Source organism: Mauremys reevesii, linkage group 4, assembly GCF_016161935.1.
Source record: "Mauremys reevesii isolate NIE-2019 linkage group 4, ASM1616193v1, whole genome shotgun sequence".
NCBI lineage: Eukaryota > Metazoa > Chordata > Testudines > Geoemydidae > Mauremys > Mauremys reevesii.
This window is the reverse complement of record NC_052626.1, coordinates 86,740,985-86,754,418: the sequence shown is the minus strand read 5'-3', so window position 1 is coordinate 86,754,418 and position 13,434 is coordinate 86,740,985. Positions and strand designations below refer to the sequence as shown.

The 13,434-nt window shown below is 53.6% G+C and overlaps 1 protein-coding gene across 1 annotated transcript; it reads left to right on the top strand.

The window, feature by feature from the left end:
* The first annotated feature begins 2,162 nt into the window (after positions 1-2,162).
* On the top strand, positions 2,163-12,740 carry LOC120403955 (maestro heat-like repeat family member 5). The gene is made up of 7 exons (XM_039535980.1): positions 2,163-2,168; positions 2,792-2,878; positions 5,070-5,174; positions 6,325-6,460; positions 10,216-10,316; positions 11,371-11,520; positions 12,678-12,740. Exons 2-7 carry the CDS (start codon positions 2,804-2,806, stop codon positions 12,738-12,740), a joined length of 630 nt encoding a protein of 209 aa, XP_039391914.1. The 5' UTR covers positions 2,163-2,168; positions 2,792-2,803.
* The last annotated feature ends 694 nt before the right edge of the window (positions 12,741-13,434 follow it).

The window sequence follows — 13,434 nt, the reverse complement described above, 5'->3', positions numbered from 1 at the left end:
TGTGTACGCCAGTCTCCCTGCCCAGAGCCCCAACACTCCGCAGTCAGTGCCCACTAGGGAACTAGCAACAAATCTGCTCCGTAGATTTGGAAAGTCTTTGCTCTCCAGCGCTGCAGAAAGCTTTCCAGAGCTAACCTCCCTTCCCTGAACGTGGGACAGCGTGGGCTGGTGGGTGGTCCAGTGGGATGGGGCTCAACACACCGGGTTCTACTCCCAGTTCTGCAGTAAGACCTTGGGCAAGTCACTTCCCTCTGTGCCTCAATTTCCCTCCCATGCCTTGTCTCGCCTAGTTAGCTCGTGAGCTCTCTGGGGCAGGGACTGGCTCTCACTGTGTGTGTGCAGCACCGGGCACAAGGGGGCCTGATCTCAGGTGGAGTCCTTGGGTGCTAATGCTGATGGAGCCTTTGCAGAGCACTGGCGCGTGACACTGGGACACTGAGCACAGGCCCTGCACTGCGCTCCCTGGCTGGAGCCCTGCACACCATCAAGCCTGCAGTAGGACGACCTGGCTGCCGAGCCCACGTGTTGCAGGCCCTGCGCTTTGATCCTGTCGGAGCCTTGCAGGAGCTTGGAGCCCAGCTGGCATTTCCCACATTGTCTCCTCAGGAGCTGATTGATCACGAGTCCGTCGACTCCTGACCGGCGTGATGCGCCAGCAAGCTATGCTCGCCATCATGAAGCTGAGGTACCCAGCCTGCCCGGCCCAGCCCCAGCCAGTGCTACGTGCAGCCAGACACGCCAGCCTCTTGGCATGGCCAGTTTTCCAGGGCATTTCTCTGCTCCTCCCCATCTTCTGATTCCCAGGAAATGTGGCACCAGATGATGGTGCTGGTGCATGTGGACTGGCACCAGTGGGTAGGTGGTGGAGGATCCTTCGGTGCCTGGTGACCTCTCCACGTGGCCTTATGAAGATATGGTGGAGGGGGCGTGGAGGCAGGACCAGTCCTCTGGGGGAGAGGGGCAGTTAGGTGCTGCTGGAGCGGAGCGACTGGAGTCGGTGCCAGCTGTGCCAGCTGCGCCACACTGGCAGCTCAGCGACTCCCAGTGGCTGAGAGGCTGGGCAGGCTGAGCCCTGGCACTTGGCACTGCCTGTGCCATGGGGGCTCTCTCAGTGCCACTAGCGCCCTGCTCTGAGCTTCCCTGTCCATCAGGCGCCTGGAAGGTGATGGATGCTGCGGGCTGGAGCTGGGCTCTCGCTGTTGGCTCGATAGGTTCCCCAGGAATGGGAAGAGGAGGCGGGGCAGGAGCTGGAGCAGCTCTCCCACTGCACACTGGCTTCCTGACAATGGGGCAGGCGACGGCATTGGCCATGATCGCTCTCTGCGGGGGGTGAGAGGGGAGGGATTTGCGCCAGCAGTGGGCGAGCTGTTCTCACTGGCTGCCGCCTGCCACGAGGCGCGCTGCAGGGGCAGCTCAAGTAGTCACCTGGCACCTCATTGCATGTGCTGGGGCCATGCTCTGGCAGTGGGGGTGAAGAGGTTAATGCTGTCTGGGCTGTCCCCACCTTCCTGCCCCCCTGCACACAGCTGTGTGCCCTGTCCAGCAGGCTGAGAGCAATGGGCAGGGGCAGGGCTTAGATCTCTGCTTCGGTTCTGCCTGGCTGCGGGTTGTTGCAGCATCTCGGTGCTGGCCTGACTGTGCAGCCGCAGTGCAGACGGCTGTGGTGGGAGGGTCTCTGCCCCAGCGGGCAGGACTGGCAGGCTCCTCTGCACTGTGGCCGCTGGGTTCAGAGGCGCTGGTGCCAGCAGGCTCTAGTCTCCCGTCCATGCCATTTGCAGGATGTTGTTTCTCGGTGAAGAGCAGCGATCTCTGCCCCAGCCGGTGAGTGCTGGTGGGGTCACAGCAGACAGCTGCAGGCTACACTAAGTCCCTGCCTGCTGGTATGGGAGAAGGCAGCACCAACTCCGTCCACCACCCCCTGGCCTGTTCTCATCTGCCACCCGCCAGCTGGAGCCCCGCAGGTGTTTCCATGTCCTGGGAGCCTGAGGGCAATATTAGCACATCAGTCCCGCCTCAGACCCCAACCGCATGTGTCTCTTCTCTTAGCAAAATGAAGCTACCGGTGCGGATCCTGACACAACCCAGCCTGCTCGCCACCTGCTTCTCCAGCATCTTCTCCCTGCCTCCAGCACACACCATGGAGGAGGTGGAGGCTGCTCTACACCAAAGTAAGCCCCAAACCGGCCATGTTGAGCTGTCCCAAACTGAGTGGGAATCCTGCCACTCGCCGTACTGTCCCCTGGGTTACCTGGCACTGGCATAAGAGTGTAATGATCACAGCTCCCGACAGGACTTCAGCTCAGGACCTGCAGCACCAAAGCACAGGCCCCAAAGCACAGGCCCAGATAAAGGAGTAACTCCTCCTAGGGTAGCAGTAGTAGGCATTTATCCTTCACATGCACTGACAATTAGTGGGGAACAGACACTCCAATAACAAGCACAATCAACCCCCATGCGTGGCTCGAGGCACAGGCCGGAGATCGCCTGCTTCAGGTGCACATAGGCCAGGGGAGCCGAAACTTGGCTGGAAATCTGCCCTCCAAATGTGGAGTCCTGTCTGACTCTCCCAGTGGGATAGACTGTGTGCAGTGGGCTTTTTGGGGAGAGCAAAGACAGGTGGGGCCCTGTTGCCAAGAGGAGTTTGTAGTAGGTCCCCATGGATACAAGTGAGTGGGTGAGCTGTAATACCAGGGGCTGCTATGACCTGGGGGGTGTCACACGCCAGGGCATTGGTTCATCACCTGGCTGGGTAACTCCACTTGCTCTGGTTTCTCCTCTGCTCTGCATGCAGACTTTGAAAACCATGGATGAGATGCTGAAGGCCTTGGTGTGCGAGGATCAGGAGCCCAACCTTCTGGTGCTGCAAATCATCTTGAAGGTCTGGAGGCGTGGGGGCAGGAAGGGGACTAGTCCTGTAGCTGGGGTGGGGCTCAGGGACCAAGGCTCTGTTTAATCCCAAGCATGGGACACCCCGTGCCTTCGGCCCTCAGAGTACGTTCTCTACAAAGGTTCTTGGGCTGAGGCCAAGTGCCCCCAATATATCTTAAAAACGTCTGTATGGGGTGGGGGTGGAGGAGCGTGGGCGGGATCTGCTGTGTTCTCCACTGAGCCCTCATGTGAATCTGGCATTCCTTTGTGTTCACCATGGGCCCCAACAACCTGGCCAAAGCCCGGAGCTAGATTCCCCCAACATTCTAGTTCTGGGGCCACAGGAAGTAGATTCTGTGGGTGGTTTGTGCTCCCAAAAGAGGGAAATGTCCTTAACAGAGATTCGGTCTCCTCGATCCCAGAACCTGGGAAGAGGGAATCACAGAAGTGCAGGGCTGGAAGGGATCTCAAGAGGTCATCTACTCCACCCCCTTCACTGAGGTAGGGCCAAGCATTCCTAGACTGTCCCTGCTGAGTGTTTGTCCAGCCTGTTTTTAAAACCTCCATGATGGGGAGTCCACCACTTCCCTAGGTCACCTGTCCCAGTGCTTAGCCACCCTTAGACTTTTTCCTAATATTTAACTTAAATCTCCCTTGCTGCAGATTAAGCTCATTACTTCTTGTCCTACCTCCAGGGGACATGGAGAACAATTTGTCACCATCCTCTGTATAACAGCCCTTAACGTATTTGAAGACTGTTACAGGTGCCCTCCGTCTTCTCAAGATGAAACATGCCCAATTCCTTCAACCTTTCTTCACAGGTCAGGTTTTCTAAACTGCTGATCATTTTTGTCGCTGTCCTCTGGACTGGCCCCAGTTTGTTCACATCTTTCTTAAAGCGTGGTGCCTGCAACTGGACACAGAGCTCCAAGCTAACACAATTCAGAATGGCATTTCCTTTTTCACAACAGCATCACACTGTTGATTCATATTCAGTGTGAGATCCATGATAAGCCCCAGATCCTTTTCTGCAGTACTGCCACCTAGCCGGTTATCCCCCACTTTGTTTTTATGCATTTTTCCTTCCTAAGTGTGTTACGTCACATTTGTTTTGACTGAATTTTATCTTGTTGACTTCAGACCAACTCTCCAATTTAGCAAGCTGATTTTGAATTCTAATCTGTCCTCCAAAGTGCTTGCAACCGCTCCCAGCTTGGTGTCATCCGCAAACTTTACAAGCATCCTCTCTTTTCCGTTAACCAAGTTCTTAATGAAAATATTGATTAGTACTGGACCAGGCACACCCCTGGGGGACCTCACTTGAGACACCCTCCCACTTTGCCAGCGAGTCAGTGATAACTCCTCTTGAGTACGATCTTTCCATCAGTTGGGCGCCCACCTTATAGTAATCTCATCTGGATCAGACTGGCTTAGTTTGCTTAGGAGAATGTCTTGTGGGACTGTGTCAAAAGCCTTACTAAACTTCATATACATCATCATATACTGCCTGCCTCCATCCACTAGGCAAGTAACCCTGTCAAAGAAGGAAATTAGATTGGTTTGGCATGGTGCTATTTGTTATTACCCTATTATCTCCTCTAGATTCTTACAAACTGTTTAATAACTTGTTCAGTATCTTTCTGGGTACAAAAGTTAGGCTGACAGGTCTATAATTCCTTGGGGCCTCCTTGTTCCCCTTCTGAAGACAGGTTCTGTGTCTGCCCTTCTCCAGTCCTTTGGGACCTCAACCTCCTAAAGGTTCAGCGATTTCTTTGCCTAGCTCCATCTAGGTGAATATCATGAGGCTCTGCCAACTTGAATACATCTAACTGACCTCAATTGTCTTTTACCTGTTCTCTCCTAGTCTAGCCTGTATTCCTGCCCCTTGTTGTTAATATTGTGTTAAGCATCTAGTCGTCATTAACCTTTTAGTGAAAACTAAAGCAAAAAAGGCATTAAACACCTTGGCTTTGTCTGTGTCATCCATTCTTTGCTCTCCTTCCCTGCTGAGTAGTAGCCCCACACTTTCCTTTGTCTTTCTCTTGCTCCTAATGCATTTATAGAGCTGCTTCTGATTGTCTTTTATGTCCCTTGACAGTTAGAACTCATTTTTGCCTTTGCCTTGCTGATTTTCTCCCTATGTGCTTGGACTATTTTTTGGTACTTCTCCTTAGCAATTTGTCCCAATTTGTTTCTCTCAGGTCCTGCTCCCCTGGACCACATCCAGGGAGGTACATGAGCGGCTGAGGGCAGTGGGAAGGATCAGGTGGCTGATGGAATTCATGGGGTCTCAGTGCAAATTCCAGGTGAGCAGCCTGTGACCCTGGCCACCTCCTAACTACACTGAACAGCCTTGCGGTGCAGCATGCCCTGGCATGGAAAATGCAGGCCTAGAATAGTGACTCAGCAAGATCCTCAGTAGGAGTCCAATCTAACGAGCCCTGATGTCGATGGGTCTTTCCTCTGACTCCAGTGGGCTTTGGGTCGAGTTCCATCATTCTGTCTCCAAGGACTCTCCCCGCTGTTCCCCTAGCACCAAAGTCTGCTCTGCAGGGTCAATGCATTTACACAGGATTGCCCTGACAGCAGCCTCCGAACCCAGGTGTCTGTTCACCCCCTTTGTCAGACGCCTGTGGGATGCCTTGGCATCAGCTTCTGCCAGGCTGCCAGATGAACGCCCTTGCTCTGCATGCTCAGGGCCATTGAGCTGCTCCAGATGCTCCATCCCCTATGGAAGGGCCTCCTCCGGCAGCTGGACGGGGGCGCTCGGATGATGTGCCTCCAGAGGCTGGGGCAGCAGAACAGAAGGAGGGAGGTGGGAGGGGACACAGTGAAAGGGATGGGCGGGGCCAAAGGCGCCAGAGAACTGGGGAGTGGGAGTGGGGAGGCTGTGCAGACCCCGGGAGAGGAGGGCAAGGGGCTTGGTGCCAGGTGGGGAAGAGCAGGGAGCCAGTGCAGGGGCTGCAGGAGGGGGAGACGAGAGGACAAGGCTGCAGGAGAGAGCCGGCCGGAGAGGGCAGGCAGGCTGGGGCGGCGCGAAAGGGCGGGCTCTGGGGAGCTCCAGGATGGAGTGAGAGAGGCAGGAGGCAGAGCAGAGGAGTCCAAGGTGACTCCAAGCTCCTGGGCCTGAGGTCAAAGAAGGGAGGGGGATGGGAGAAGGGGCTGGGATTAGGAACTTGCCCTTGAGATGGAGACTGACGTTAGTTCATTCGTTACCTGGGTCCCCACTGGGGTAACGCTTGCTGACTTTGCTGCCCAGATTTCTCCGTCCCTGCTGAGCTTTCCTCAGCCCCTGGTGATGGGCCCCACAGCTCCTCCTGCGCTCAGTGTCCCCAGTCTCTCTGCGGTGGTCTCTGCCTCCCCCTGTTCTAACCCACTGCTAGGGCAATGCCAGGGGGACTCACTGCGCTAGGTCTGCAGGGGCGAGTGACTCCCTTTGCTCCTTCTCTCCGTCAGGAAGTGGAGGAGTTCAGAGTCCTGGGCCAGCTGGTGGGGTGTCTCACTCTGTGCTGTGTGGAGCAGGAGCAGGAGATCTGGCAATCGGCTGTGGAGGGACTTCACCACCTCTTCTCCTTCATGCAGCTGCTAAAATGTAAGAGCACTGGAGACCCTTGTCCTTCCTAAATACACTGACATGGGGTTTCCAACATGAAAAACATATTTATTGAACACTTCCACCTTTTCTGCAACCTTTAAACAGTCTCCATCTAGTAATGAGCCTACACCACTGCTACGATTTCTTTTGTTCCTAATTCACTTTTTTAAAGAAACCTCCTTAGTCCTGCAAGCCATGGAGTTTCCCCCGATGTCTTTAGCTTCCTCTATCCGTATTCTACTCTTCATAACTCACATAAGAATGGACATACTGAGTCAGACCAATGGTTCATCTAGCCCAATATTGTGTCTTCAGATAGTGGCCAGTGCTTCATGTTTCAGAGGGAATGAACTGAAGAGGGAAATTCTGAGTGATCCATCCCCTGACATGCAGTCCCAGTTTCTGGTAGTCAGAGGTTTAGGGACATGCAGAGTATGGGGTTACATGCCCTGATTATCTTGAATCCAATTATACTTTTAGCCTTCACAACATCCCACGGCAACAATTTCCACAGGTTGCCTGTGCATTGTGTGCACAGATACCTTCTTTTGTTTGTTTTTAACTTGCTGCCTATTCATTTCATAAAGTGACCCCTAGTTCTCCTGTTATGTGCAGGAGTAAATAACACTTCCCTAGTCACTTTCTTCATACCAGTCATGATTTTATAGACTTCTATCATATCCCCCCTTAGTCATCTCTTGTCTAAACGAAATAGTCCCAGGTCTCTACTACAGACCTATATTGTTATAACTATATTGCTCGGGGTGTGAAAAATCCACACCCCTGTCGGCAGGAGCACCTCTCCCACTCACCTAGCCAGCGCCTCTCGGGGAGGTGGATTAAGAGCTTCTTTGCATAGGAGCATCTTCACTTAAACGCTACAGCGCCAGTGCAGCTACGGCGATACAGTGTTTGAAGTGTACCCTTGTCCCCCATCTTTTTTATCTCTCCTCATATGGAAGCTGTTCCATCCCCCTAATCATTTTTGTTGCCCTTCTCTGCACCTTTTACAATTCTGGTATATCTGTTTTGAGATGGGGCGACCAGAACTGCAGGCAGTATTCAAGGTTTCGGCGCATCATAGATTTATATAGAACCAGTGATGAGCTGCCAAAATCTTAACAACCGGTTCCCTATAAAAAGTTCTGATTTAAGGGAGGGAAGCAAAGGAGAGTCTGGGGGCCAATGCAGGGCCTGGGGCAAATTGCCCCACTTGCCCTCCCCCCCGCAGCCCTGGAGCTCGTAGTCTCCCTGCACCTTACCTTGCCGGCATCTCAAAGCAGCAGGACGACTCAGGAGCTCAGCTGAGCTGCCCAGCTGCTGGCCACGCTGAAGCTCTGCAGGGGGCCGGGAGGAGACATCCTCGTGGGGCCGGGAGGAGACATCCTCGTGGGGCCAGGGGGCCGTGGCAAATTGCCCCACTTGCCGCCCCGGAGCTCGCAGCCCCCCGCCCCTTACCTTGCTGGCAGCCCAGAGCTCAGCTGAGCTGCACAGCTGCTGGCCATGCTGCGGCTCTGCGAGGTGGGGGAAGCGGGGGAGAGCCCGGGGGAGACATCCTCGTGGGGCCGAGGGGCCGGGGCAAATTTCCCTACTTGCCCCACCCTGCAGCCCCGGAGCTCGCAGCCCCCTGTCCCCTTACCTTGCCGGCAGCCCAGAGCTCAGCTGAGCTGCACAGCTGCTGGCCATGCTGCGGCTCTGCAGGGTGGGGGAAGCGGGGGAGAGCCCGGGGAAGACATCCTCGTGGGGCCGGGGGCCCCTGCAGGGCCTGGGCCAATTGCCCCACTTGCCCCTTCCCCTTCCCTCCCCTCTGGCTAGCCCTGGAGCTTGCAGCAGCCCCCTCTCCCACCCCACTTGCCGGGCTACTCAAAAAGCGGCAGCAGGACGACTCCCGAGCTCAGCTGAGCTGCCCAGCTGGCGCCGGCAGCTGGCCACGCTGCAGCTGGGGGGAAGCGGGGGAGGGTCCAGGGGAACCTCAGCCTCCCCAGCTGGGAATCCTGGGAGCAACAGGATGGTCCCGCCCACGGACCGGAGTTCTTTGCCCACCCCCTGGCCCTTTAACAACCGGTTCTCCACGGAGGTCTAATTTTAGCAACCGGTTCTTGGGAACCTGTGGGAAACGGCTCCAGCTCACCACTGTATAGAACCATTATGATATTTTTCTGTTTTATTATCTATCCTTTTCCTAATGGTTCCCAACATTCTGTTTGCTTTTTTAACTGCCGCTGCACATTGACTGGATGTTTTCAGAGAACTATTTACGATAACTCCAAAATCTCTTTCTTGAGTGGTCATTTCAACCCCATAATTTTGTATGTATAGTTGGGATTATGATTTCCAATGTGCATTACTTTGCATTTATCAATATTGAATTTCATCTGCCATTTTCTTGCCCAGTCCTCATTTTTTAGATCCCTTTGTAGCTCTTCGCAGGCTGCTTTGGATTTAACTATCTTGAGTCATTTTGTATCATCTGCAAATTTTGCCACCTCACTGGTTACCCCTTTTCTGGATCATTTATGACTATGTTGAACTACACTGGTCTCAACACAGATCCTTGGGGGACCACGTTATTTACCTCTCTCCACTGTGAAAACTGGCCATTTATTCCTGTCCTTTGCTTCCTATCTTTTAACCACTGACTCATGAGAGAACCTCCCCTCTTATCCCATGACAGCTTCCTTAGGATAAGAGCCTTGGTGAGGGACCCTGTCAAAGGCTTTCTGAAAGTCCAAGTACACTATATCCATTGGATCACCCTTCTCCACATCCTTGTTGACCCTTCAAAGAATTCTAGTAGACTGGTGAGGCATGATTTCCTTTATAAAAGGCATGTTGGCTCTGCCTCAACAAATTGTGTTCACCGACGATCTGATAATTCTGTTCTTTCCTATAGTTTCAACAATTTGCCTGGTACTGAAGTCAGGCTTACCAGGATCACATCTGGAGACTTTTTAAAATTCACTCACATTAGCTATCTCATACAGAGGCCGATTTAAACGCTAGGTTACATACCGCAGCACTGCACATAAGTCTGTCTGGATGTCTCGTGATAGCTGCAACCTTTGCACCAGGCAGGCAATTTACCATGCGGTTCTCCCAGTCATCACAAACCCAACTGTTTATGTGTCTATTGATTGAATCCCATTACTATTTCCTGGCTTCTCTTTGTAAGTGGGATTCCCACCTCAGGAGGGGTAGCCTCAGTGTGAGAGGACATCATGACTTCATCTGGAAGGTGGGTCCCAACTATGGGATCGTCTCCTCTGCCCCAGCTCGATGTTCTCCTTCCCCGAAACTTTCACCCTCCTCAGCAGCACAGAGGCTGTCAGACTGGGAGTGGGACTACTCTACTGCATCCCTAAAAGTCTCCTCTATGTACCTCACTGTCTCCCTTGGCTCCACCAGTTCAGCCCTCTGGTCTCCTGGTCTCCGAGGGCCAGTAGCTCCTGGGCCAAATGCCCACATATGCTACCTACCCACAGGGCTGGTAATCGTACATGCTGCATTCAGTGCAATCAACTGAGAGCCCCACGCTGCTGCTGCCCTTCTGCCTGGTTTATTTTTACTCTTCCAGGAGGTTAGTTTGTTTAGTTTGGGGAGGGATGGGGAACAGGTTATTGGCCTGAGTTTACAGTATGTTTGTTAGATGTACTTGTCTCTCACACACCCTCTCTAAACTTCCTTGCAAAACTCCCGCTTGCTAACCGAAGGTCTGATTTATATTGCCTGTTGTCTGTTTCCTCCTGGGTCAGCCAAAATGCTGGTGAAGCACGGCGCAGAGTATCGGCAGATCCTCAAGGACAGTCAAACTGAGAGAGCCTTCTGGGTCACCAACATCAGCAATATCACATCGGTAACTACAGTCAGTGCTTCCTGGGATTGTTGTGCCCAGAGTTATCAGGAGTCAGAAATTAACACCCTAGGAGTCAGGGGGAAGGGACAGACCCAGGATGTGACTAACCCCATCCAGCTGGGACAGAGACCTGCCTATGGCCCACTCCACCTCAAAGAATAATAGACCTCAGGAAATTATCTAGTCCAACCCCTTACTCAAAGCAGGACCAACCCAACTAAATCATCCCAGCCAGGGCTTTGTCAAGCCTGACCTTAAAAACCTCTAAGGATGGAGATTCCACCACCTTCCTAGGTAACCCATTCCAGTGCTTCACCACCCTCCTAGTGAAATAGTGTTTCCTAATATCCAACCTAAACCTCCCCCACTGCAACTTGAGACCATTGCTCCTTGTTCTCTCATCTGCCACCACTGAGAACAGCCGAGCTCCATCCTCTTTGGAACCCCCCTGCAGGTAGTGAAGGCTGCTATCAAGTCATGTGCCCCAGCCCCCGCATCATTTTCCTTGCCCTCTGCTGGACTCTCTCTGATTTGTCCACATCCTTTCTCTTGTATGGGGCCCAAAACTGACGCAATACTCCAGATGTGACCTCACCAGTGCCCAATAGAGGGGAATAATCACTTCCCTCCATCTGCAGGCAATGCTTCTACTAATGCAGCCCAATATACCTGCCTACATGACACACCGCAAGATGCACTGGGGCTCATCCAAACCTGATCCCAGCTCCTTGTCAGGTTTGCTGGGAGCTTCCTCAGAGATTAATGCAATAAAAGGCATCATTGCATCTGCGCACGAGCACCAGCCCCTGCTGAGCACTAGAGAGTGTATCCGTGCTGCGCAGTATTGTGCCCCTGCACTGCCACGCTGGCCTCTGCCATGCATGACAGCTTCCAATTGCTGGCTGGGTACTGTGCTGCCCAGGTGCAGTAAGCCAGGCCTGTCCCGGTAGAGTGGGGTTTGCCTGCACTCCTGGCCGGGCCAGTCCTGGCTGCTTGGCCGCTGACCAGATCCGCGCTGGGCAGCAAAAGGGGTTTCACTAGCAGTTTGTTTCAGCTGTTTGGGAAGTACTTCAACCCATCCGAGAGCATGGACTTCCTCCTCGTTGCTATCGACGGCGTGAGAGACTCCAGCGTCCATGACGCAGTGACGGCCAGGAACATGCTGCATAAGATCCTGGAGGTTCCCGGCCTAGGCTTGGTGAGGGTAAGAGCTGCAGTGAGAACACCGTGCTGGGGAGCCCATCCGTGGGAGACTCTGTCTCTGGGTGCTAGGCATTATTGGGGGGCAGTTCTCTGAACTGTGAAATGCAGGGGGTCAGTCTAGGTCAGGGGTCAACAACCTTTCAGAAGTGGTGTGCCGAGTCTTCCTTTATTCACTCTAATTTAAGGTTTCACGTGTCAGTCATACATTTTAATGTTTGTAGAAAATCTCTTTCTATAAGTCTATAATAAATAACTAAATATTGTTGTATATAAAGTAAATAAGTTTTTTAAATTTTTAAGAAGCTTCATTTAAAATGAAATTAAAATGCAGATCTCCTGGACCGGTGGCCAGGCCCCGGCAGTGTGAGTGCCACTGAAAATCAGCTCACGTGCCACCTTCAGCACACATGCCATAGGTTGCCTACCCCTGGTCTAGGTGATCACCATGACCGCTGTGGCCTTGCAGTCTATGAATCGATAGGCTGGGAACTGGTGCTGTGTTCTAGGCCTGGGGCTGGTGAAGAGGTTCTGGGAGGGCAGATGGCTCTCAGGTGCAGCAGGTCCTTGGCTCCCAATCAATAGCCGTGCGAGGAAGCCAAGGCCCCCACCTCCCCATTTTCCTTCCAGGTGTCAGAGGCTGTGAGGAGCATTCATAAGCACCTGACTCCATCAGCGAGCCACTTGCCCGGCAGGAGCTGCTCAGGGCCCTTCTCCTGCTGGGTTCCCAGTTCAGCGAGGAGGTGGTCGGAACCCTGCTGGGCTGCTCACTGTCATGTGACAGGTACGGGGCTGCGGCTACCACCACTTGCACTCTGGGTCCCCCGGACTGGTCCCGCTGCCAGAGACAGGGGAGTGCAGAACCCTCCAGAGATCTCCTGCTCCTGCAGAGCTGCTGCTTCTCCTGGAGGGTTTTGCAGGCTGGCTTGCCCTGGACACAGGCCAATCTGCAAAACCCTGTACGGCATCCTCGGCCTCTCCTGTGGCTGACACTCAGACCTGGCTCCATGTAGCCTGCACCAGCCAACGGGGTCCTTGCAGGAGCAGGAGGGCAACAAAGGGCCGGCCGGTGAGGGGAGACCCAGCAGGCGTGCCAGTGCTGAGGGGTGCAGGAGGCTGGCAGGGCTCTGATCGGGTGCCACTGGCTCTCTCCCTTTGCAGTGTTGCTGCGGAGATGTGGAAGATGCTGACATCCCAGCCCAAGAGCACAGAAAAGATCCTTAGGAGCTGGTCAGCAGGCTGCAGGGCAGGCTCCACGACGGCATCAGCTCTCTCAGAGACCGCCGGCGCCGCCTCCTGGCCGTAAGTACCAGCCCCTGCAGCAAGGGAAGGAGTGCTGTGTGTCCCCATCATGGCCTGAGGGGTCTCTCAGTCTCCCACGGGGTATAGTCATTGGGCCAAAGAGAGAGAGTGTGACTTTAGCCAGTGCTATATTCGAGCCGGAACACGCCAAACGCTCTCCTGGTGCTATTCAGCAGCACTCATAGAATCACAGGGTGAGAAGGGATCGCAAAGTCAGCTCTGTCCAGCCCCTGCAACAATGCAGGACTTCTTGTTTCTAACTCCACCCTGGACAGATGGCTCCAGCCTCCTTCTGAAAACCTCCAGCGAAAGAGTTTCCACAAGCTCCCTAGGCATCTTTCCCATCGTCCTACTCTTCTTACAGTTAGGAAGTTTTTCCTGAGGCTTAATCTACATCTGCTGTGCTGTAGTTTGACCCCATCACCTCTTGTCCTGCCCTCCGTAGCAAGAGAGAACAACTTTTCTCTATCTTTTTTTATGGCAGCCTTCCAAGAATCTGAAGACCATTATCTAGTCCCCTTAATCTCCTCCTTTCCAAACAAAACATAGCCAGTTCCTTCAGCCTTTTTTTCTTATGGCTTGTGTTCCATCCCTCTAATCACCTTTGTCACTCGCC

What these genes read in the sequence shown, in the direction of transcription:
- LOC120403955 (XM_039535980.1), top strand. Translation starts at nt 2,804, where the DNA reads ATGGATGAGATGCTGAAGGCCTTGGTGTGCGAGGATCAGGAGCCCAAC. An exon ending in CTTCATGCAGCTGCTAAAAT is followed by an intron (nt 6,461 to 10,215) that starts GTAAGAGCACTG and finishes CTCCTGGGTCAG; the next exon opens with CCAAAATGCTGGTGAAGCAC. An exon ending in CCGGCCTAGGCTTGGTGAGG is followed by an intron (nt 11,521 to 12,677) that starts GTAAGAGCTGCA and finishes CTCCCTTTGCAG; the next exon opens with TGTTGCTGCGGAGATGTGGA.